Below are 25,933 nucleotides of genomic sequence, written 5' to 3'. Positions count from 1 at the left end.
GAGAAGGGAACTTTCAAGGAAGGAACCTAGAAAGAACTGGAGTGGGGGTGGGGCTGGGGACTGTGGGAGAGGTGGGCTTATAGGCAGGAGAAGTTGGGGTCCACTACAGAGGCTTGAGGGGACTGGAAGAATTGGAGATCAACAGGTTGGCTGAGGCGAGTCCCAAAGGCCTTGGTTGCCAAAGTAAGGAGTTTGGAACTGGGAGTTTGGAACTGGCCCTGTGCTGCCTAGGAATGCACTGAAGAATTTTGAAGCAGACAGCAACTTGGTCAGAGGGGCATTTTAGATGCCTGCAGGGCTGGCCTGAAAGGGGGTGGGGGGAAAAGGAAGCCAGGAGGGTTCCCTCAAGTGCTTTTACTGAGATGCAGCACCCCCCCCCCCCATCTACTCCTCGATCTTTGTGGGCTGGGCTCTCTTTGTGGGCTGCTGGGCTCCGCTACTTCACAAACCTAGCTTTCCTCCTCCCTTGTGCTCCGTGTTTTGGGCACTTTCCCAATTGCTCCCCCTCCCTCTCCTGCCCAGACCAAAAGCACAGTGATTATGGGGTCTGGGCTTCGGAATCAGGCAGATCTGGATTTAAACCCTGGCCACCATGTGCTGGTTGACTGAAGGGTACTCTGTGACTGAAGGCAAATGACTTGAACTCTCCACATCCTGTTGCCTTATTTGTAAAATGGACATGTGATCATATGTCCCCAGGGCATAAATGAGCTACAGTGAGTAAAATCCATAATGTGGTGCCCAGCTTGTTGTTAAGTTTCAAAATGTGACCTTTACTTTTTCATGCCTTTTTTAGACACACAGCCATTCTTAGAGGAGGCTTACCTCAGGAGAGGTTCCCTTTATTTTAGGTGGACTCCCAGGGGGTAAGGGTATGAGAAGGGCCAGGAGAGTAGCTGGAAGCTAATGTATGGGCAAGGTGAGTTTCCTCTGGGGGGAGAAATCAGATTTACTGATCCCATGGGGTTACAATGGGGTGGCCAAGAGCCTCCTGCCGTGACTAAATGGTCCAAGGCACTATACTGCCTCCATCTGAAAATCTTTAATTCTTACTTTACTGAAGGATCCCTGCTTTATGTCTGTTACTCCAGGCATGACTCTCCATTCTGGTTCTATATCAGCCCAAGGTGGACTAGAGATAAGAAATAGCACATGTGGGCCTCCCTTGGTGGCGCAGCGGTTAATGGCTGGGCTGTGAATCTGCCCGCAGCCTCTGCAGCACCGGTTTGATCCCCCCCCCCCCCCCCCCCCCCGTGCTGGCTAGGGTCCCACATGGCATGGTAGTCCTCTCCTGCTGCTGCCCGCTGCTCCCCTCAGCAGTGTATTTCGTCAGTCTGCCTGTTCTGCTCCCTGCTATGGCTCTGGTGAATCCTCTCACCCTCCCGTGCTTCTGACTGTACCTAGTGCTTGTATAAATACATAAAATCTTAAAAAAAAAAAAAAAAAGAAATAGCACATGCTCACCCTCATACCTTGGAACAGGCTTCTCAGCCTCAACTTAGTTGTACTGGAGGAACACAGTCACAGGTTAATCATTAAATTTCATACTGGCCTTCAGTGGTAGGTCATTTAAAGCATTATTTTTATATAAAAACCAAATAGCCATAACACTGAAAAACTGCCTAAATTTAAGATTCCCTTAAGCCATTTTGATTTGCTGAGAGTCACTTTTGGTTAAGAACATATACTCCAAGAGTCTATTCACTGTCTATCATTGATATGGCCTTGGTGAAAAAGTTGGGAGAGGCTTGTTCTAGGTCTGCCTGACCTTGAGCCTCACATGGCTCTGGTTCAGCAGAGGGCGCCTGATGGCTGAGCCGCAAGCTGAGTTTAGGGAGTAGACATGTGGGCCCTCCTGTAGCCTGTGAAGCCCAGATGTGGTGGAGTGGGACAGAAAGGATCAAGAACATTCTGCACCGTCACAGCTGAAGACCCCAGAGGCTGCTGGTCAAATCCCAGGGCCTCCGACCATAAGTGGAGAATGAAGGAAACAATGAAAGGTAAGCCAGAGGCTAGATCTGAGATCTGACTGCCTCCCACCTAGTGGCAGCGCCCGGCCTGTGAGCAGAGTTCTTTCAGAAGCAATGTTGGGGCAGTTATGCCTCAGAATGATACTTTTGGAAGTTAAGACCATCTGGGTCTAACCAGCCCCCAAATTAGCCTTCTCCTGTTGGCAGCATCAAGAACGGCAGGGCAAAAGCTAAATGAGAAACTGATGGCAAGTTTTGAGCCAACTCGGAAACTTTTCAAGAAACATCCTTGTTGCTAATAACATGTCTGGGGGCTGGTTGGGATTCTAGGATTAGTGTTCAGGAGATAGAAATGGGTAACAACGGGGGAGGTGTGATCTTTCCCAAGTGCCACACCAGGTATTAAAATAAACAGGCTCTTGCCTCCTGGAGCTGGGGGTGGCAGGGAAAAAGAAATCTGGGTCCAGGCAAAATCAGAAAAAGCATCAATGCATGAGGTGGGAGTAGGAAGGCTCCAACCTGGGAGTCCTCAGCTGTTTTCTGGTCTCAGAAACAATGTCCCTGAGCTCTATTTCCTAGATGCTTTTCTGGGAAGTACAAGAGGGCCGTGCAACCTCGGCTGGGAGTATCTTGGGGGCTTACCAAGGTCGGTTATTGGCCCGGCAGTGTGCACAGCCAGGGAGGGCCTCTTACAGAACTTTGCGTGCAAAGGAAGGGGAAGACACAGACCGAGTCAGAAGAGTGGCTTTGCCACATCTCACCTGAAAAACAGGGCTAATGCGCCACTGCTCAGTTCACAGGATGGGCGGGAATCATGTCCATGAAAGTGCTTTACCATTTTTTAACTACCACAATAACGTGAGGATTACTGTGGAGAGGTAGGTGGGCAAATGGGGCAGTTTGATTTTTAAAACCGTAGTATACGGCATTACAAACACTCATTGAGTTTTTAAATTGCAGGTTCCCCAGGCCCCACCCCAGACTGGCTGAGCAGAATCATTAGCCTTTTTTGAAAGCTCTTAGCGGACATTAATGTACACCCAAGAGTTGAGAGATTTCCTAGTAAGGATTTTCTTTGCTAAACTGACATTAGCTGTCAAACTCAGATCTCAGTGAGGCTCGCCGCTCTTCACCTTTGTCCCTGAACCTCAACAAAGACCACCCAGACTCCACGCCTCCCAGTGTTATTCCTATTAAAGTCTGGACTAACTGCAGCACAACAACATGGAGACAACCAAAAAGATCCTAGTTGCCAAAGGCAGTTAGTTCATTCATGGCATCTGGACATCCAAGTAATAAAAGCAACCATTATTCTGAGCACCCAAGTGCCAAGCCCGGTGCACTTTACCCATACCCACCCTAGCGGGGCGATTCGGGGCACGTTGCAGTTGGATCTCTCAGTTGCTTTCCCCCGGTCCAGGCTGAGAGAGACTTCAGAAGGTGAAATTAGAACCCCGCAGTGGGACCCTCTTGCTTAACACCTGGGCTACATGCCTCCCACACCATCAGGTGACTAGACTTGAGTCCTTGGGAAGCCTGCTTTAAAGCAGCATTAATTCCATCCATTTGGGAACAGGTAGAGAGGCTTTCATAATTTGAGAGATTACCAAAAGGCCCTGAGTAGTAGGAAACCGATGAGCAGCTGCTGTGCACCTTCTGTCCCTGGGACTATCTGCCTGGGGCCCCAGCAGGGGACCTGCCAGGCAAGATGGATCAGCTCCTGCAAGTACTCCCTGCCTGTGGAGCGACGCCTGCGGCAGCAGTGGCAGTGATCTGGGGCTTGGTTACCAAAGCCTCAGTGCAGTATAGGATTCTTCCTCAGGTCAACCTGAGCTTCATCTGGCTAAATCCCTGGCGGTAGGGATGGGGACGCAGGTTAAGTCGAAAGAAAAGTTTCAACGGTGTGTTTATTGTCTCTAGCTAGTTTTGTTTTGCCCTAGAGAGCCAGTATGGGGAACAAAGTACATATCACAAACTTTGTGTAAATGAGAATTTATTGACGAAGACACAAGGTCAAGCTTCCCCCAACCCCCACCCTCCCCAAGAACACAGATCCCAACAACAAAAGAATGGTAAGTATTCTTAGGGCAACACGTACCCACCTCCCACCCCCCACCCCCCCCCCGCCCCATTTCTCTCCAGAGTCCCACGCTTCACAGCACAGACACACGGAACAGGCTCGGGCGAGGACAGACACTCAGGGAATCTCTGACCAGCAAGAGTTCTGGGTGTGTGCGTGCTTCCCTTGCCCTTTGTATGACACCAGCTGACGGTACAAAGACATACTGAGGCAGAGGAGAGGGGAATGCAAGGGCAATCTCCACAAGTTTCCCAATTCAGCTATGCTGACCAGGGCCAAAAGGGAAGTTGTGGTGGAGACAAGAGGCTGTCTGTCTCTTCAGGGGAGGTCCTCTTCTGTGAAACAGAATCCTTCCCTAACTGCTTAGGGGTATAACAGGAGGCAGCCTCTCCAAGGAGAGAAGAGTTCATGGATTGGCTCAGTCAAATCAGCTGAGAGCAGCAGCTGTTACCGTCACTGCTGAGGAAGGTTGAGAGAAGCCTAGTTTCAGGGGTAGAGGGACATATTCTGGTACAAATTGGGTTGTCTGCGTGCCTTGATACACACTCCTCCTGGAACTACAATTTGCTTTGAGATGAGAACACTGTGTATGTAGTGTGAACCTTCTTCACTGCTTGTAGCCAAAGGACTCCATGAATGATTTCCCAACAAGGGAAAATTATCAACCTGATTTTCCACCCCACATAACTGTCAACCTACCCACTTCCCATATTCCTGTGCTATTTCCTATTCTCCACCCACCGGCAAGGACAATTCCTTCCCCTACCCCAGTAATTCTTCTCTTAGAGAGTCTCCAGGTTTAAGAGACTGCATTGGGGAGCCCCTCCTACCCCAAGTTTTGTGACTGGTATGAATGAGGGTCACTTCAGGCATGACAGGGATGGGGAATAGTTTCTAATCTTGTTTTCTAGTGATTCCTCCTTTTGGACTCACTCTTAGGTCTGAGTCCAACTTGAAGCTTTGGACCCAGAAGTGCCTCTGATTTGAGCAGGGGCATCCAAGAAGAGCAGTGTTGGTCAGGACCCTGAATACCGGTGCCAGGCAATGCAAAAAAGTGTCCACAGATGAAGCAGTGTGAACACTACCTGGTGTTTTAGGCATGAAGCATTCTTTGACAAACCACACCCAGTGCATTAAGGGAGGGAATTTCACGTCTCCCAGTCTTTTCACAGAAGACAAGAACTGCTTAACCCTCTGAGGCAATCTCATTTGCCATGGAGCCTAAGTAACACAAGCAAAGAGCAGATCAGAGAGCTGCAGGGGTAAAGTGAATGTGTGACATCTCTATGCTCACTTCATCTCTGTACCTACCCTGCTGGTCTCAAGAACTGCAGCTCCAGGAGCATATGGGGAAACATTAGCTACTCCTCACTCTGGCATCTGGATTTACCTTCAAGTAATTGAAAGCTACTCTGCTCCCGCCCGATGCCAATGAATGGAGTGCCAAAAGCAGTATGGAGTATGAGAAAAGCCACAAAGAAGCAGGTACAGAAAAGGCAGAACGGTATTGAGAAAAAGAAAATTAATGAGACTCTTGCAGTGAAAACATCATTGATAGGGATTTAGAGGAGACCCAGTCCCCCAGTACTGCTACTAAACAGCTAGCGAACAGGCCCCAGGCAGTAACACTCTTTTTGCCTTTTATCTTTTTCCTTTTTAGAAAAACAGGATTGGATAATTACTAAAGTCTGTTTCAACTCTAAAACTGAAGTGGACCTGAAAATTAAATACAGGGAAGGAGCAGAGGAAGGGCATTCTGGCTCCTGCTCCCCGGGGCCTACTCACATTCCGTAGTCAGTGTGTTACCGGGTGATCGGAGGAAAGGATGTCGTAAGTTTCAATTTCTCTCAGCTTTGGTGCTGACAGGTCCAATTTCCTGCACCCTGAAACATCACTCAAGGAAGACTATAATTCCCAACTGCAGAGCAGTGAAATGAGATGGAGTAAGGGGAGTCACAAGGAAAAGGGGTTTAGAGAGAAAAAAGTGAAAACGCACATGACCCACAAGGGTCCAGGTTGTCAAATGCAAGAGAAGCCCTACCAGGGTGGCCAAGTGGCTGTCTTGGCCCTCCAGGACTGTGCGCTTAATGACAGTCAGTTGTTCTAACACGTTCTACCAGTTACACAACTCTCAATTTCTCATATGTACAAAAATATAAAACAATAAAGTGCAGTTTAGGTTTCAGTGACACTTTTCCTTGCTTTAATATTTTTTGTCTTTTTCTGCTTTTGAAATGAGCTTTCGATTACAAAATATCAAACTACACTCAAAAATGCCAGTCGTTGGCACAGTATGGAGAAGCCCACAAGTAAGACAGATAGCAGCAGGTGGCAAGAGGTGGGAAGTGACTAAAGCAGTGGTTACAAATGTTCACAGGAAGCTATAACTATCCAACAGATCGTGCCCTAATGTTAGCACAGGTTAGACTAGTCACTACCTTGGTGGGTGGCCTCAGTGTGTTTGGGTTCAGATTCTACATGGCAATGCAATTTCTTCCAGTTTAAGAGTTCTTGGCTTGCACCGGATCACAGGGTGGCCGGAGGGCACCAGACCAGTTTATTAGTTTTTCAAAATGCTGTCGTAGACCTGATAGATGTACTGAGAGACTTCAGGAGCTCTACACTTCAGCGACAACTGTTAGGAGGAAAAGAAGAGATATTAGCAGGGAGGCTGGCAGTCACTGGAAAGGTATCCAAACATTCAGTTCAAGAAAACCTCTTTCTTACACAAATATCAAACCATTATGTTGTATACCTAAAACTACAGTGTCAATTACATCTCAAAAAGCTAACCTTTTTCTGATATAATGGGAAGGGAGGTTCTATTACAAGCAGAGATCCTGTTACTAGGTACTGTGAGTTTCAGAATTTTCAATTTAATTAATTTCAAGTTGTGCTGTATTTCCACCTACATTCTATTTGGTCTGTAAGGTTAGGAAATAATCCATACTAAAAACATCAAAGCCTCTAACTGCAGGGGAACAGCTGCTCATATGTTTTGCTAGAGTCATGGGAATGATAAGGGAAGAGCTAAAACCCTTAATTTTCAATAGTCATTTTAGCTACTGGCCTGTTTCTCAATCCAACAAGGATGACTATCTTAGTCCTGATTTTAAGAGACTGTACAATCAAGTAAAATAAAATATTAAGTTAGGTAGGTCCAAGGTACTAGTCCTTTTTGTATTATATTGAGGAGAGCGTAACTACAAAAGACATTTACTTAGTGAAAGTGGACAGCAATTCATGTCAATAGCTTAATCTTTCCTGTCTCTAAAAATGGACAAATTAGATACTTCTACTACTCTATTCATACTTCTTCTAGTTTAATGATTACCAGATTAAAATGGAAACTTTTTTTTAGATTTATTTATTTACTTATACAAACACTGGGTATAGTCAGAAGCGCGGGAGGGTGAGAGAATTCACCAGAGCCAGAGTGGGGAACAGAACAGAGAGACAGATGAAATACACTGCTGAGGGGAGCAGCGGATGACAGGAGAGGTCTGTGCACCATGTGGGACCCTCGCACCGGCGGCCGGGATCGAACCAGTGCTGCAGAGGCTGTGGGCAGCTTTGCAACCCAGCGCTCAACCGCTGCGCCACCAGGGAGGTCCGTTTACGTTTCTCTTTAAGTCTATGACCATACCACCCTGAATGCACCCAATCTCATCTAACATTTATAGTTTTAATATTTAGTCTCAAAGGCATTTCCAAAATAGCTCCTTGATATTAATTAGGAAGACAACTCTGATAAACGTAAAATCCCTCCAAACTTTGATTAATTTAAGAATATAAATATGCAAAGAAAATAGTTCTCTGCTTTGGACAAAGCTGCAGTTACAGGCATTTCCCTGACTTTAAAACCCCCTATAGAGACAGTTCTTGTACCTCCTCCTCCACAACCTCTCCACTGTCAATTTGTGGAAAATTCTAGTGGGAGAGTATGTGGGTTCAGAAAAGGAGAGAAAACCAAAAGAGTAAGAAAAGTTTATGGGAGTTAACTTGCAGATTAAAGAGGGGCAGTTCCTCTTCTCCCAAATACTGTTCGGTATTAATTTTTACATCTTTGTAATAATACTTGAAGTTCTACTAGTTGGATGTTAATTTTTTTTGTTCATGACTAAGAAAATGATAACTTCCTCAACAAAAGCCCAATATTCCAGGGTTGCCACTGCAGAGAGTCTCGAAGGGACTCAGAGTTTCAGCCGCTCTTTGGTAGAGGGGAAGGGACAGAGGAAGAAGAATCTTTGGATTCTTAGTATGTTCCCTTCCCTCAACAAAGTGTCATCTTTTGATTTACACCCATCCCCTGTAACTGAATAAGGTGTAGTTAACAGTATTATACCACAATCAATTTCCTTGTTTCAAAAATGGACTGTAGGGAGCCTCCCTGGTGGCACAGTGGTTGAGTGCTGGGCTGCGAAGCTGCCTGTGGCCTCTGCAACGCCGGTTCGATCCCCGGTGCAGGGCGAGGGTCCCAAATGGCGTGCAGACCTCTCCTGCCGTGCCTGCTGTTCCCCTCAGCAGTGTACTTCGTCAGTCTGCCTGTTCTGCTCTCCACTCTGGCTCTGGTGAATTCTCTCACCTCCCGTGCTTCTGACTGTACCCAGTGTGTGTATAAATAAATAAATAAATCTTGGGAAAAAAAAAAAAAAAAGGGCTATAGGTATAGGTGTGAGATGTTACCAATGGGAAAAACTGGCTGAAAGAAAACTGGGAATGATATGTAACATTCAAAAACTTTATGTGAGTCTTTATTTCAAAATTAAAAGCTAAAAAAATTTTTTTTGACATTATATTTAGGGCAGTGAGAGGTTCTTCTAAAAATTCTCTACCTTATAATGAATAGAAAGGGGCCTTCCCTGGTGGCACAGGAGGTTGAGTGCAGCTCTGTGAAGCTGTCCGCAGCCTCTGCAGTGCTGGTTTGATCCCGGCTAGCTGGCGAGATACCCACATGGCGCAGCAGACCTCTTCTGTCTCGCCCGCTGCTCCCCTCAGCAGTGTATTTCAAGTCAGTCTGCCTGTTCTGCTCCCCTTCTGTCTCTGGTGAATCCTCTCACCCTCTTGCACATCTGGCCTGTACCCGGGTTCTTGTATGCATGAATAAAATAAATCTTTTTAAAAAAATGAATAGAAAGAATATGATAGTGTCAAGTGATACCCAAATTCTGAGCACAACTTGCCTACCAACAAGTTACATGATTTTGACTGAGTCGCTAATCATTTTTTTTTAAAAAGACTTATTTATTTATGCATACAAGAGCTGGGGTACAGGCCAGAGGTGTGGGGTGGGGGAGGTGAGAGGATTCACCAGAGACAGAGTCGGGGACAGAATAGGCAGATTGACCAAAGTACATTGCTGAAGGGAGCAGCGGGTGAGTCAGGAGAGGTCTGCTGCGCCATGTGGGTTGCTCCCTGGCTGGCCAGGAATCGAACTCCTGCTGCAGTGTCTGCGGATTGCTTCATAGGTTGAGTCTTAACCCTTGCGTCACCAGGGAGGCCCCACTAATCACTCCTAACCTTGGTTTTACCTATCTTAAACTGAAGGTAATCAAGTTTCTCTAATCTTGATGAGCCGGAAGTTTGTATACCATAAAATAATTAATACTAAAAAATAAAAACACACACACACACTTTGAGCCAATTGTTAGGAAAATAAATGAAATTATAAGACCTTGATTTTACAGTAAAAACTGCCCCTCTAGGAACAGCACACAGAGGGGTTTTCCTTTCTTAGATAGCTTGAGGTAAATGACAGGGTAGCGTCTGTCCAAAAAGACAAGGGAATGATGGTGGAGGAGGAGCGTGGGAGGAAAGCATACTTTATGGGGAAAGCCTGAAGTCTCTCAGTTCACAAATGCTTGGGCAAAAATCTAGCTTGATAAGATACAGCAGCTCACATACACAAATGCTTTTCCAGCTATGACAAGGGAGGGATCTAGTGGGGAAAACACCAAGAAGTTTCAGTTCTGGGTGGTACTATTCCCTTACTGTCTGCTAATGAAAACAGACTTAGCTGTTAAAAGCAAAGAATGGGGTCACAGATTTTTCTTACCTAAATGGCTAAAAAGCTCCCTTAATCTACTGACTATCTGGCTTCCTCTGTCACACAAATGCCCACTGCCTAGAGTTAACCATTTTTGTTTAACAAGGAAATTGTTGCCACCCTAAAAATATTACCAGAATTTTATTTTTAGCTCAGTGTGATACTGAAGGAAAATATCCAAACTAGTTTCCATAAATAGGCTGCCAAAGGTATGTCCTATTTTGCCTTGCCTTTCACAAGCATTTCAGGCTATACAACGTAACTAAAAAAGGCTCATGTGTCTATGATTGATATCCTTAGATGATGAACCCCCAAAGCAGAAAAGAAGAACTTCTAGAAATGAGCTTGTAAAGCAATCCTCTTAGCATATCGTTACAGTATCATATGCACAGATAGGCTAGGAAGCATTCACTGGTCTTGATGAAGTTGCCAAGTTTTGGGAAGGAGACTCTTTACCAGGGGAGTATGAGGCACTCCTTGCTACCAGAGACCTGGTGCCTGTTGGATGGAACAGAGAATGCAAATAGAAGGGCTTCTATGGATGCACCAAGCGACTTTTTTATTGACTGCTTGATTTGGCTACCTGTGGTCTTAAGTGTCTTTACAGGGTGCTAAAAAAAAATAAAAGTGACCTTACCTCCTACTCAAACTCATCTCACCCATTCTGAGAAAGGCCTTACCGTATAATTGGGGTTTCCTGGCTGGATGCGTAGCTCGGCCAAAATCCAAATGCCATTAGTGAGCTTCAGGGATTGGTACAGCATGTCCTGCCCTTCCACATTTCTCTTGGCAATAGTATAAACATTGTTGTTTTGCAGCTTGCTGGAAACAGTGTCTAGAAATACAGATTCAAAATCCAACACCTTCAGTTAAAATATCAAATAAATGCATGCTAACTCTGCTGACTAGCCTTGTGTGCTTAAGCTCCTGACAAGTACAACCAGACACACAAGCACACCATTTCAGGAAGCTCTTCTCCACACATAGCACGTGGTAAGGAAAAGGTTCTTGAAGAGCCTATGTATCAGTCAGATTTCAGGACAGAAAAAATAAGGTAACTCTAAGCATTAGTGTACGAAATATCTGTGGAGACTACAGTGGGTGTCTAGGAGTTGATAATCCTACACTAAAGTGCCAGGGAGGTAAAAATGCTCTGAAAAGGACAAAGACAAAAATGGGTCTATGGATGTGCCACAGTGACAGAGATTTACAGACTGACAATCAAATCTGTATCACTACTTCCTGAGTCACACTTATTTCTCTGTAAGTCACCCTGGTCTCAAATGCCAGAAGCAGAAAAAAGGAAAAGAGTTACAGAAATCTTGTAAGTAAAATTTATTAACAAGGGTGTTTTAAGATTTTTTTTTTAAACTGAAGCTACACTGCAGTATAACATTAAGTTTCCAATATGCAAGTTTTCTTAAATAGGTAAATAATTTCTTAGAAAATACCATGCCCCCCAAATAATAACGAAACAGACTCTCAACAAGATATTTTCAAAGTTATGCCAAGGTGACTGCTACAAGAGCATATGGGGGCTTTCATAGTACCAACCCAGGGTAAGAACAATTTGGTGTTTATGCTCCTCATCGAGGTAAGGCCTGATATTCCAGAATTAAAGGTTATTTTTTTCCCCTTGTACTCTCTCTTACTATGAATGATGTTGCAGAAGAAAAACCTTAAGACTAGAGATAATAAACTTTAAGGATAGAGAATAGAGATCTTTTGTTGACAGTTTGTTATGTTCATTTTTGATGAGCATTTAAATTACTCATGCCTACTTCAGGAACTATATTTTCTCCACACAGAAATCTGTCATATTCTATTGTCCTCTCTAGGAAAAGCTTGACATGACAGACAGTCATTCTGCTCTCCCAGGTAGTAAGCTCTCTGAGCACAGGGATCCCAAATTTTTCTTCACTGTTTCCCACGGTATCTGGGACATGACGGATACCTGTTATCAATACTTGGAATAAGCCTCTCACTCAGTACTAGGGATGCCAATATATATAGGATGTCATAGGCATTAAAAACCATCCACAGTGAGTGTTCACCTAATGTTGTAGAAAGGTTCCTAGAAACTACATCTTTAAATCAAACTCTGAATAACCAAAGTAGGTCCTTGAATAAATAACATCACTTTGCTTAACACTGGCTGATTTAGGTTTTTTCCCCCATCAATGTTATCATGAAATGACACTGAACAAAATGACATTATTTGAGGATCCATCTACTTAGTTGTAAGGCCAATTTGGGGGGCTAATCACCCTCATGTCTTTCTCCCATACTCAAACCAGTGATAGCTCATATTCAAATTTTACAGTTGTGAGGCACTAAAGTCCATTCATTAAATATTTTCACCACGCTTAGTTATTATTTACTTTCCCTCTTATTTCCAAGGTTTTCACTAATACCAAGCAAAGTAGTGATAACTTAAGATCTGAGTCTTTTGAGGAGTGAAAAAGGATAGCTGTTGGAGGAGGGGACCTTAATATGGTTTTTAATCACTTTCTGGGGGGTCAGGCAGTTCTGGCTGTCACTTGGTTCCTGAAATGAAGGGCCCTTGTAGCTTAGACTGGGTTGCTAGGCAACATCACCAGCTGGAGTTTGGCTAATGCCTTTTGACAGGACTTCTTTAACAAATGGGGGCTTACTTTAAGCTGTAAAAACCAATTCTAACTTTCTAAGCTCTTGCCCATTTCCAAGGAAACAGAAAATACACACAGTAGGAGCCTTTGTTTAAACCACCTTGTTGCACAGGCACAATCACATACTAGAATGTATACATATATATCAAACCCCAGATTCCTACTTCTTTTTATGGTAATATTACCACCTATGCAAGAGATGATAGGCTAAGAAATGAAAGCATACAATCACACAATCTCACACACACACACACGAGCGCTCTCTCTCTCTCTCTCTCACCCTTTCTCCCAGAATTAGAAAATATGGCAAACAGGTAGACTAAACAAGCTGACACATGTGGAAGCATATGGCCATAACCTGGCTCTGCTTCTACAGAATGGCTGTACTTTGGTTTCTCTAAGAAGACTGAATGAAGGGAGGGCTCTATAATGTACGGATGTGAGTCAATTTTTATAAATCTTAAATATTAGGTTTAAACTTAGGGATGTGTAGATGGTAGGGTAATCAGACTCCGCTAAATGTACATTTTTTTTTTTTTTTTTTGGTTAAGAATGCGGTTTTTATTTGTGTCACTAACAAGGGGGCAGCTCTTCTGCTCTTATGAGTGCAGGGCCCGCCACTTGTCCAGGGGGTCTCGATTTGGGATGTATTTGACACCACAGCCATCTGGGATGAGCCGCTTTTCAGCTACCATGTCTTCAAACTCATCTGCATTAAACTTGGTAAAGCCCCACTTCTTGGAAATATGGATTTTTCTGGCGGCCAGGGAACTTGAACTTGGCCCTACGCAAAGCCTCGATGACATGCTCCTTATTCTGCAGCTTGGTGCGGATGGACATGATGACTTGGCCAATGTGGACCCTGGCCACGGTGCCCTGAGGCTTCCCAAAGTCACCCCGCATACCTGTCTGGAGCCTATCGGCCCCAGCACAGGACAGCATCTTGTTGATGCAGATGACATGGAAGGGGTGGAGCTGCACTCGGATGTGGAAGCCATCTTTGCCACAACTTTTCACCATGTACTTGTTGGCATAAATACGGGCAGCCTCCAGGGCTTCGGAGGAGAGCTGCTCATATTCATCTGATACCATGTGGCCACAGAGTGGGAACTCACCCACTTTTGCCTTTTTCCGCCCCAGGTCAAAGATGCGAATCTTGGCATCAGGGACCCCGCGGCAGAAAAGAGACTTTGGGTAAGGCTTGTTTTTACAATACTGGTAACACTGGGTGGGGCAGCAGCCCATAGCAATACCAGGATCTTGGGGGGCGCGCCGAAGGCAAAAGATAAATGTACTTATTAAAAATGGCAACAGGAGGCAGAAGTAAGGAGGTTTCCCAGCTAGACTGAGACAGACTTATTGACAAAATACAGCTTTTTACACACCTGAGCTCCTGGGAAACATGATGGAATCTTAAAGTTGTGAGACTTTGAGATTGAAAATGTAAATTGTTTGAGTTTGTGCTGATATCACGTGAGGCATGAGACCCTGCAATCTGCCCCAAGGATAGAGTAAAAAAGATGATGAAATATGATTACATTTGCTTCAAGATTCATTGCTCGTGGTTGATTTTTCTTCACCAAATGTGGCTCATTGGGTCTAGGGCCTAAAATGTTAGGCAATATGGATGTGGTCCTCCTCTATCTTTTGTTTCAGCTAAGGTCGCACCTCTTCCAGCAGCAATACAAGTGAATAGACTCATATTAGAGAGCGGGAATGAGGGAACTTGCATTTGGGGTCCAGTTGTAGTATACATTAGTAAGCTCAAAAATCACTGATTGCTGAAAAGAACACTTTTTTTTTTAAACCATTTGAGCAACCAAACTATATTTAAGTGTTGACTGGCAAAATGTTTCTACTTATGAAATGTTCCAAAGGATATGGAGAACCAAGACAAAACAAAGAAATGGAACTTACCTTTACCTAGTCCCCAGGCTAGAAGTATTTGCCCCTTACCAGTGCCTAAACTAGTGAAATAGATATGCCATTTCTCTGAGCTTTTCAGAGTGTAAAAGTAATCAACAATTTAAAAAACAGGTTTGTAGATTGTTGACCAAAAGAATTCCTTTCTGATATGGCTGGAGATACAACTAGATACAACTATTTGTACAGATAAGGCAGTGGTACCAGACACGTTCTAACTCCACATGTAAATATAATGGTAAAATGCAAAATAGATTCAAATCTCTTGACACTGGTAGAGATGACTGGTGCTAGGAAGCAAGTCCTTCCAGTGCTAGGAAGCAAGAAGACCCATATGTTAGTGCCTTTCTGTCCTAATATTTTCTACTATTTATACAACCAGTGGTACCACAAGCACCCCTATCATATACACCTTTCTATTAAAGTCTGCTTAATTGTGAAGGCTTGGAAAGAAGGCTTCTTTCATCTTTATTCTCTAGAAAGAAATGGAGGAGCAAAAGTAAAAGCTCAATGCTAGGTTGGTAAGTCCTTTGAGCCTGTGGCTTCCTACAGCCCTCAGAGTGTTAGTTCCATCTGTCAAATGTCTACTCTGGCACAGAAAAGCTATTTAAAGTGTTGGTGCTATTGTGATTAGGGCAGATCAGCTGGAAAGGATGATATTTTTAGCTCCCAGCTAGACCCAGGGTGTTGAATCAGAAGGCACTAAACCTGAAATTGTTCATGTTAATAGAGGCCTCAAGACTGGAAGGAAATATAAAAGCTAGGGCACTCTAGATTTTGGGATGGAGGCAGGAGAGGAGCTAGAAAGATGAGTTGCAGGAAGAGATCTTGCAAGTTTTGCAGAGTGTCAGTGTGGGATGCAATGGCCTTGGGTCCTGGAGAAAATGAAATGACTGCTTTTCCCTCCATGTGCTCCACTACAATAGAGCAGCTTGTCACTGGAAAACTGGCTCGTTGGTATTTGGAGCACCCAATGCAGGGAGGAACTGGCATGAGGCCATGGCAGGATTTATCAAAACTGAATTTGCTGAGAAACTGTTCCAGGCTTCATCAGAGGACATGGTCCCACTGGGAGAAAGGCCCAGACATCTCTTCTTTAGCAAAACCATAAATGGACACCAAGGCACACCAGGGTTCAAAACTCCAATCTGGAAGGAGGGCGAAAGCCCTCATTTACCCAAACTTGCATTTCCTTTTCTGAAAAAGAAGTCTCTTTCATACTGAATGTCTGAAACAAAAATCATAGTTCCAATTACTCAGGTCTTTCTCTGCTCTCTATAGGCCAGTTTCTCAGATTATCTTTTAGGAACACTGGTGTTCCATAGATGTTAATGAGAAGTATTTTATTATTTTAAATCCAAAGTCAAATAAATTCACCTAGAGCTGAGTTAAACAGGTTTCATCAATGTAGATCAATGTAGGACTTTTCAGTTTTTAATGTGCTAACGTGCAATGGGAACCTCTATGAGGCATACCGCACCCTGTATTCTTCATCTTTAATAAACCACAGAACTTTAAAAATATATATATTTATTATGCGGTTAATTCTGGACTCCTTAAGATGCACTGGATGTTCCCACAGCTGCCTTCTTGGGCTATAGTGTTGTTCCTTCATGGACATGATGCCTGAATCTTCAGTGTACAGTTTTCTGGTGCCTCACTTGGCCAGTCCCAATGGTATCTTGTCTTATAGTCTTGCTCCAATTACACCTGCTCTTCTGCTTGGAAGAGAGCAACTATACTAGCCACAGGTCAACTTCTGAAGGTAACAGAGCCATGGCCACAGGACATGGGTCTTATTGTGATGCTTTCCAAATGGTGACCTTGCCTTCATCCTCTGGTTTCTGTGGCCAAGACCAAAGGGGCTTGGGCCTCCCCCGTGGCTCAGTGGTTGAGCGCTGGGTTGCGAAGCTGCTCGCAGCCTCTGTAGCACCAGTTTGATCCCCGCCAGCCGCCGGGCGAGGGTCCCACATGGCGCGCAGACCTCTCCTGCCGCCCGCTGCTCCCCTTAGCAGTGTATTTCGTCACTCTGCCTATTCTGCTCTCCGCTCTGGCTCTGGTGAATTCTCTCACCCTCCCGCATTTCTGTCTGTACCCAGTGCTCGTATAAATAAATCTAAAAAAAATAAATAAAAATCACATTCCTTAAAAAAAAAAAAAAAAAAAGACCAAAGGGGCTAAAAGAGCCACATGTCTATTCTTAAGGGACAGGGGTTCTCCAAAACATCTATATGAAATGCAGCCACAGGACTAACTGATACCAGGGTGACTATAACAAAGGGCAAGTTCTCTCCTGAGCTGTGTATTGAGACTATATCTTTAACACCACTAGCCACTATGGATTCTGCTCTATAAGCTGTTCTTCAGGAGAAGAACAGCTTATACCGTGGAAGTTACCCAATACCCCCATATTCACCAAATGAGTTTCATGATAACTGACCAGTGAGTTTCAGAGAGGGGGCAGATAACACTGTAATCTACCTAGAATATGGCACAAAAGGAAGCTCAATTTGATCTTTTTTTTGTGTGTGAAAATTCAGTAAAAACTTTGTTTAATGATACATAACTGATCAGGATGAGAAACACAGATCTAGACTATGTTAGAAAGAAGTTAGATTTGTGGTACTCCCAAAGAGAATCACTAACTAGTTAATACAATGAAAATTAAAGAAGACTATTGCCTTAAACACTTTAAGCGTTCAGGAGAAGCCCTGTAAGAATCATCTGAAGTATAGGATAAATAAATATCAGAGCACCCTTAAAATTAAAAAGCTGCAATGAGACAAACAGCAAGCTTTTTTTCCCTTTTCTTTGTGTAGTGCCATACTGCCTCTTCCTCCCAGGGCTGTGCTCCAGCTACAGTGGGAGGAAGGCAGCATGCTGAAAAGACGGAATGATGGGCACATGAACAAACTGGGGACAGTGACCAAGCACCTAGACTCAAATGCATTCAAACTGATAAAGTCTTCTACCAACCTAACAAAAAAGAAAGAGAGACTGGGCAAAATCAGCATGATTCTGAACAGCTTAGGGTTCCTTCCACTCCTGAGGAACACTACAGTGAAAAGAAGTGTTAATTCGTGCTTTGGGGTTACTTCTTTGATGTTCTAGTATAGTAAAAAAATAAATATCTCAGAAAAAAAAAAAATCACCTTTTCTCCAATATTGAAGGTAGCACTTTCAGTTCTTGGGAGAGGGCATATCCTCATGTGCCACTTCAATTATCTCATGCTTATAGGGTGTTCACTCAAGAAATATGACTATTGATGAGTTGTAAATGCATACCTCTTAAGTCATACACAATGGTGTAAGCCAATGTTAAACAATCCTTAAAAAAAAGGTTAAAAAGATACATGAGTAACATATGTTCAGTCACTGAAGAACTGGGTAGATTGATCCATTCTACTTTATCTCTTAAATTTGTTATCTTGTAAGTAACCTACTACCTCTATCAAAACATCCCAAGTTTTAGAAAATACATTTGAAAGTAATATTCCTACTACATATCCACTAGAAACAAGGCAGATGTGGAAAGAAGAGGCAGATAAAGAAAAGACAAAAGTTTTCAAAAATCTAATTTGAGTTACTAGGATAAAAAAGAAATTTAGTCATTACTCACCAGCATTTAAATGGCATTCCTTAATCTGAAACTGAAGTTCATTTTCATTGGGAATATCCTTCCATGTTGCAAGAAAGACCTGGCGCTCTGTATGGGGAAGCAGAGGGAAAGGATGTGCACAGTCTGTCAGAGTTATTCTCATTTCTGATGCTTTACATCACTTCGCCTTTAGAGTTCTGGCTCTTATTATACAGCAATCAGCAGCATGGGACTAGAGCCAATTCTTAGTTATGCAGTAGTGCTATACTCCTGCTTACACAATTCCGTACCAGAAGCACTAAGATAAAGTGGAAAAGAGTTTACATCTAGGGTTTAGTTTTTTCTCCACTGTTTTCCTGCTCAGGTGACAGTGCGATCTTTCTAATCCTTAATTTCATCATATCTGTCCTGTCTACTCAAAGACCCATAGTAGGAATCAAATCAATTAAGTACTAGTGCATTTATATGTATCAATATGTCAGTTTTATTATACAGTGATTTCATAAGTAAGGGAAGCAAGAATATCAACAACCACATGGTCAGTGCTAATGGTTTATTGAATTCTTATCTGCAGACAGTAAAAACAGTACAGAGCTAGGTGTTAAATTTGCATATATTATCTAAGTTATTGTAAAATTTGTTTCTGTTTTGCAAATTTGGAAACTGAAACTCAGAACTAAGTTAAGCACCCTGCCATAGCGACATAGCTAATAAACATCCAAGGTGCTATTCAAATCATCTACTTGTCACTAAACCCTTACATTGTATCCTGGAGTGACTGAATTATTCAGATATAGGCATTGTGATTTAGCAACATTTAGAGACCAAAAGCAAAGCAAGATCAACTGTGACTCAGGCAAATAAATAATTAGCAATTATAAGAGCTTTAGAATGGCCTTACCCCATTTTTTAAAACCTAAAAATAACTTGTACTTCTGGGGCTATGCTCTGCCTGCTACTGAGATGAAGGGCAAAAGTGTATCTGGCAGAAGAACAAGACGACATACCCATTTTGCCATCTTCTACAAAAAGCACATTCAGTGGGATGAGGCAGCTGAAGTAGAAGACATCAATATTGTTTTTAACAGCCACCTGCCAGGAAAGTAACAAGGAAAAAATTAGGACATCACAGAAAGCCAGGTAGGAGGGAAAGAACAGTTAGGTATCTATGAATACATCACCCCATTTCCTTCTTCTTTTAGAAAATGCAGAACTCCCCAAATCAAGACACACTAGAACCGTATACTGCAAGCACATCCTTACTCACTCCATGGTCACTTACTCACATCCTTACTCACTCCACGGTGATAACCTGCAACTCTTATACCTGTCTCAGGATGAGCCCCTAAAGGGATGAATTCAAAGCAAAGTTCTATACCCAGAATAATCTATACAAATATTTTACATTTCTGTGGTTACTAATAGTAAATGCCGCTACCACTTATGAAGTATCTATTAATATTTCCAGTCTTCATTGTAACTATCCCAAACAAAATAGAAGTCACTCCCCTCTCATTTTATAGATAAGGAACTGAGATTCAGAAAGATTAACAGCCAGGGGTCACAAAGCTAATCCACAGAGGAAACAGGATCAAAAGCAACTTAATCCTTGATTCCCTCCCCCCATGATAACTGATAATCCTTTATCTTTTTAAAGTTACTAATTTTAAAGTGGTTTGTTTTTTAAGATCTTATTTGCTTAAGTCCTATAGTTGGAAAAAATTTATAATCTGATGATTATAAGAAGGAAAAACCTTTGCAAAAGCAAATAAATAACTTCTCACAGTACAAGCTTTTGATTTAGGCAGACCATGAATCTACCATGCTGTTCAATTCAGAGCCTGCTGTTTATATGTTTTTAAAAAGCTACAATAAGTACTTTTGTGTTCAGGGGCAACAATGATTGGTGTATATATTCAGAAATAGGCAGAGTTTACAGTGGCACACTTCAGAACCATAGACTGTAAAAGGAGAGGAGGAGAATTGCTCTAAACCACTACTTCCCACTGATTTTTGCCACTAGTGACTGTCCTAGCTATGCTTTTGGCACTGCAGGAAAACATTTCTCTGGGCAAGTTCTAAAATCATTAACCAGGTCTTTTTCTCTCTTGTTTTGCTCAAAGACAATAAAAGCAAAAAAAGTACTTATCTAGCACCATTTTTTTCTCCTTCCCCCTTTTATGGGCAAATGTCCACACTTCAACAGGAAACATAGCTCTTCTGACTGTGAATTCTAAATATCATCCTTCTGAAGTACTTCCAGTTCCTTTGTATTTATTTTCAATTTACTTTCCCCACCTTAAATTAAATCGCACCTTTGTTTCCTTCTCTATAATTTGGTATGGTTATGTCTACTTAACAGTAGAGATTCTGTTGTCTACATTTCTGTTGTCTACCCAAAAGAATCCATCAATTTACTTTCCTTGTAACTTGTGCTTTCAACCTTTCAATACCAACTCCCAAAGAGTGTCTGACCCATAATCTGATGCCGAAAATGCTGAGATGGCAGAATCATCAAAAAGCTTGAGTGTGATGAATTTACAGAGAGTAACTAACCTCAGGAAAGAGGGACATTAAGACATTATTTAGGATGTACCAGAGCAGCTCTTCAAAACATTTATACCAACTACTGGTTTCTGGAAAAGGTTTTTAAATAATTAGGTACTCAGCAATGAGCGAAGTAGTCTTATTTCAAATAAGGACATCAAGAAGATATTAAGGTAGTGCCAGGCTTTATAAAGAGCATTTAGAAATAAAAACTGGGATGGTGTGAATGTGCTAGTGTGGGTCATATAAAGGCCTTCTGTGAAATTTGAGTGACTATCATTACTGTCATTGAAAAGCTGTCGTTTCTCACTGTGTGCCATTCAAACATTCATTAAAATTTTTTAAGATTTATTTTATCTATTTATGCATACAAGAACTGAGGTCTAGGCCAGAGTTGTGGGGGTGGGGGGGTGGGATGGAGTGGATTCACCAGAGACAGAGTGGGGAGCAGAACAGGTGGATCTAATGAAATACACTGCTGAGGGGAGCAGCAGGCGACACAGAAGAGGTCTGTTGCGCCATGTGGGTGAGTTCTGGGGATCGAACTAGTGCCACAGTGGCTGGTGATAGCTTGATAGTACTAAGACTTTAACCCCTGTGCCCCCAGGAAGGTCCAAACATTCATTAATATTTACTATATCCTAAATACTTGAGATATAAGGAAGAATATAGAAAATATAATGCTTTTCCTCCAGGGATATTAGTGGTTTTTACCAAAGACTTGTAGTAGGATCATCTGGAGAGAGTTTTCAAGATGTCAGGGGTTCATCTATAAAAAAGAGTAACAATTTCTAAATCTGGGATCTAGCATGTATATTTTTGGAAAACTTCCTAGGAAGAAGTAGATAAATAATTAATTTAGAATAATGTTACCCAAGAGGACTGAATGGGTTTGTAAATCTCTTTTTTTTAAGATTTATTTATTTATGCATACAAGAGCTGAGGTACAGGCTAAAGATGGGGTTGTGAGGATTCACCAGAGACAGAGTGGGGAACAGAACAGGCAGACTGACGGAAGTACACTGCTGAGGGGAGCCGAGGGTGAGTCAGGAGAGGTCTGCTATGCCATGTGGGTTGCTCCCTGACTGGCCGGGGATCGAACTCGTGCTGCAGAGGCTGCGGATTGCTTCACAGTGTGGTGCTTAACCCCCTGCACTACCAGGGAGGCCCTAGGCTTGTAAATATCTTGCTCCTTATTCCAATTTTAACAACAGAAAAGACGCGCAAAGTTCTTCTTGGTCAGTAGTGCTAACCCATTCCCTTGAAGACTATTTTTACAAACAGGTAAAAGCCATAGACTATCTCCCTTAAAAAGAACATATGAACATCTTGACACACAATTCCAGGGGATCAGGGCACACTAAAAGACGATCCCTAGACTTCAGCTTCTACCAACAATTCTCCAAGAGCTGGGACACCCAAATCAAAAATAGCAGCCACAAGTGGTTTAGAATATAGACTTGGGAACCAGACCAGACCAGCAGATTTCAAATTGACTCCAACACATACTAGCTGTATGCCTGGCTTATAATAAGTACTATAGCAAGTGTTTGTTAAAGAAAAATTCCCTTCTTTTTCACCTTCTGTTTTACCTTTTTACTCAGAATTTTTCATAATTAAGGATAGCCATTAGACTTAACTGAAATCTTACATGTGCTCAAATGTAGTATTACAACTACGCTAAAGAGATTAGAGGAAATTAAAAAAAGGCTATTGGCAAACTCCTAACTTAATGATTCTTCTCCTACTGTGTCTTTGGTAAAATATCATCTCTTTGTAGGATCAACTGCAAGGTCACACCTTTGGGGGAAACATTTCATCTTTTTTACATTAATTTTTCAAAATCTGCATTTTGCAGCTGTTAAAATTTTGCTCTTCATTAGAACTGAAATCATCTCAAGAATAAATGGTTCTCTAGGATTCTGGTCCTGCCTGTATTTCCAGTCTTGTATCCTTAATTTCAACCATATCAAAATTACCCTTGTTCCCCAAACACTGAAACTTTGTGCCTTTTTAAACATTGTTCTTTCTTTTCCTAAAACTTTGATTTCTTGGAAAATACCTATTTAACCCTAAGATTCAATTCAATGTTGAGATGACTCAGGAAAGCTTTAATCCCTCCCATTGCATCCAGTGCATATACATTAGTATAAAATAATTGTTTACATCTGTCTCACCCACAATACAATGAGCTCTAAGAGTACATCAGCTATCTCTCATCTCCACTAGCATACCTGCTGCATGAAATTAGGGTAGAAAGATGTAAAGCAAATGACATGAAGTACTGGTTCTCAACCTTTCTTTCTACCTCATTATCATTCATATGCATAACATAATCCCACTTGCAACATCTCTCATTAGGTATGGGGTTACAAAATGAGGCAGGGGTGGGACAGGGTGGGATGACATGAGGGCTCTTTTTGCTTCAAATCACTGAGCTAAAAAATATCTATAAGCTAAGAAAGAATAACATAGATAGTATAGATCGCAACCTAAAGAGTTCTCTAAGGATATGTCAATCACTCTCTGGGGGCTAAAAAGAATCAAGAGAAAAACACAGTGTGAAGCCAGTTCAATTTCAATCCTGAGGGCACCTTAAATAGAACTGAATCACCTTTTAACAGTTTGATATTGACTGCTTTGGAGACAGGGAGGGGAGATCTCTGTTTTCTTATTTTAAAGTTTACTATCCCAATAGGTACAGAATAAGTATACATAACCCAGGTAAGCTAGAGAATCTTTGTTTAATCTTAATTTTTTTTGATGTTGTAAACATATTCTTAAAAGATGGCTTATTTGAATGTTTATGACATCTGACTTGTAAAAATAAAACTACCAAAAATGCAAACGTGTAGAATTATCTCTGCATTACCAAAATAACATAGTACTATGGTATACAGTTTAACTGGATTTCACATGTGAAAACAGGAAATCACTAGTCCATTATAGCAACCATTTCCCAAATAAATGTGCATTCCTAGTTTAACTTTGCTTATAGTAATTAGTAAAAGAACCATAAGTTGCTGTCTCAAATTCAATGGAAATTCAGTGTTCCATTGAGTTCTCCGGATTGTCCTTTAGACCTCTGGCTTTACAGAGGAAAGAAGGCAGTGCTGGGAGTCCTAATGCAGTTCCCATGCCCATCTCTTCTCATCTTCCTGAATTTCAGCAACTTGGCTGCCAGGGTAGGTGTCACTAGCAGCGTCTTTTTTCAGACCAAGAATTCATGAATAAATTAGGACTCCTGGACATTTGTCGATAATGGGTATCATTCAGTGAATTATTTATAAGACAAAAATACTGGGAGTGTTTCTAACGTGGTGGGGTAGAAAGGGCACAGGTTTTGGGCCCTCTGTCTTTAGCTGTTGCTTACTCTGGGCCAGGAATTGGACTGTTCTGTGCTAGTTTGTGCACTTCAGACCCTCAACTGTAAAGTGGAACCAATGGACTTGCCTTGCCTGTGATAGGGTCAGTATCAGAAATATATGAGGTGGCCCAGCATAAGAACAAAAGTTCTTTGAAGTTCCAAGCTATTCCATAACGCATCTTTGTTTTAAAATGAAAATGTGTTTCACCCTTAAAGTAAAACTAATGCATGTGCCATGTGCATTCTTCAATTTCAAGTAACTACTAGCATAGCATTTTTTAAAACTGTGGGTCACAATGAATGGTAGTTGCTAATTAGTGGGTTGAAACTGGCATAAAAAATATAAAATATAATGCATCTCATGAAGAATAAGTAATGTTTCCTCAAACTATCAAATTATATGCAGGTTACGTATGTATACACTACGCAAAAAAATTTCTTAATGCAAATTATAGTTAAAAGGAGCAAAAATATGAGTCATAATATTCATACAAATATTCATCTAATTAAAAGCAAGCAGTGAGAAAATGGGTTCAATGAGGTAAAGATCAAAATGCCCACCTCAGCTTCTGCTAGGATGTCTAAAGTAGATGACAGATGGCACCAAGGAGCATATTACCTAATGCTCTGTTCCTCTGGTCTGTCAAGTACATTATCTGGCCATAACAATATTAATTTGCCACTCAGGGACATCAATAGGAAAAGCAAATAGAAATAATTATGAGGCTCTTAGAAAACACAAAAGTGGGCTATAAACGCTTAATAATAATAATGATTTTTAAAAGTTACTTTCAGTGGCTGCTGGGGAAAGAGCAGCCTGTCAGCTTCAGCCTGTAACCTGCAATTAGTTTCTTTCCACAGTATAGGAAGCCTGCTGCCATAGCTGCAGCCTCTTGGTGGTGGCACAGCTGGAGACGAACAGGCTAAATTAATATTCTAACCTTGTCCCAGTGTACTCAAAAGTACTATAAAAAGGTACGAGATGAACTCAGTCTGAACTCTAGCAAATGTATTTTCTCACCACACCTCTCACTGCAGATAACCACAGGAGGCTGTGACACAAGAGAAACCAAGGCAAGTGGTGTACAGCTCACCTTAGAGAGTATATCATCTACTCTTCTATGACATCATTTGTGACCTTTCCAAGTCTCTGAAGAGTTTTTTTTTTTTAAATTTCTCTTCTCCATTTAGCTTTTGGAAAGATTATTTGCAGGCTAGTCCAAGCTAGGGCCAGGCAGTGACGCCAACCATCTCCAGTTCTCTGAGGAATGATGATTCAGAGGTGTTTTAAGCACCACACCAACTAGTCAACAGATTCTGGAGGAATGGCTCTGAGTGACAGGTTTTTAATGGCACTGACTCCAACTGTGTGATATATGTCATCTGCAACTCTAGCAAAAGTGGTTCTTTCTGCTAGCTGATGGAGTTAAAGCTACCTGTAGTTTTCCTAGTTAATGCCAAAAAATACCTAGCATCTTTAGTGTGAATACATGGTCTTCTACTTCAAACCCTATTTACCAATAAATTGAGACTTCTCAGAGACATCCTGACAAGACAGAAAGGCCTACCTGTAATATTTGACAACATCTATACAGTTAGGAAAATAGCAGAAATAGTCATGAAACATGTCAGTTTACTTTCCTTTTGATTCTAATTGAATTTTAACTTGAAAATAGCATCTCTGGTTTACTTTTAAGGTTAAGATTCAAATAAGAACACTATCATTCTTAGTCTACCCAAGATTGGATATCTAA

At 42.0% G+C, this 25,933-nt stretch overlaps 1 protein-coding gene and 1 pseudogene across 3 annotated transcripts in view; both read right to left on the bottom strand.

Annotated features, from left to right (window-relative positions):
- Positions 1-6,317: 6,317 nt before the first annotated feature.
- AP2B1 (adaptor related protein complex 2 subunit beta 1) overlaps positions 6,318-25,933 on the bottom strand; it is a gene marked incomplete at its 5' end in the record, with an annotated part of 93,233 nt that continues 73,617 nt past the window's right edge. For both annotated transcript variants that reach the window (XM_084239399.1, XM_084239400.1), the window contains 4 exons: positions 6,318-6,685; positions 10,777-10,931; positions 18,287-18,373; positions 19,273-19,357. In XM_084239399.1, coding sequence (XP_084095525.1) covers positions 6,611-6,685; positions 10,777-10,931; positions 18,287-18,373; positions 19,273-19,357 — 402 coding nt within the window. In that variant the 3' untranslated portion in view covers positions 6,318-6,610. The remainder of the gene's footprint in view (positions 6,686-10,776; positions 10,932-18,286; positions 18,374-19,272; positions 19,358-25,933) is intronic.
- Positions 13,166-13,989, bottom strand: LOC311174276 (large ribosomal subunit protein uL16-like; annotated as a pseudogene). The gene has a single exon. The product of its transcript is annotated as a large ribosomal subunit protein uL16-like (transcript).

Source organism: Talpa europaea (assembly GCF_964194135.1).
Source record: "Talpa europaea genome assembly, chromosome: 7".
Taxonomy (NCBI): Eukaryota; Metazoa; Chordata; class Mammalia; order Eulipotyphla; family Talpidae; genus Talpa; species Talpa europaea.
Note: the sequence above shows the minus strand (reverse complement) of the source record. Positions and strands in the feature narration are given on the sequence as shown.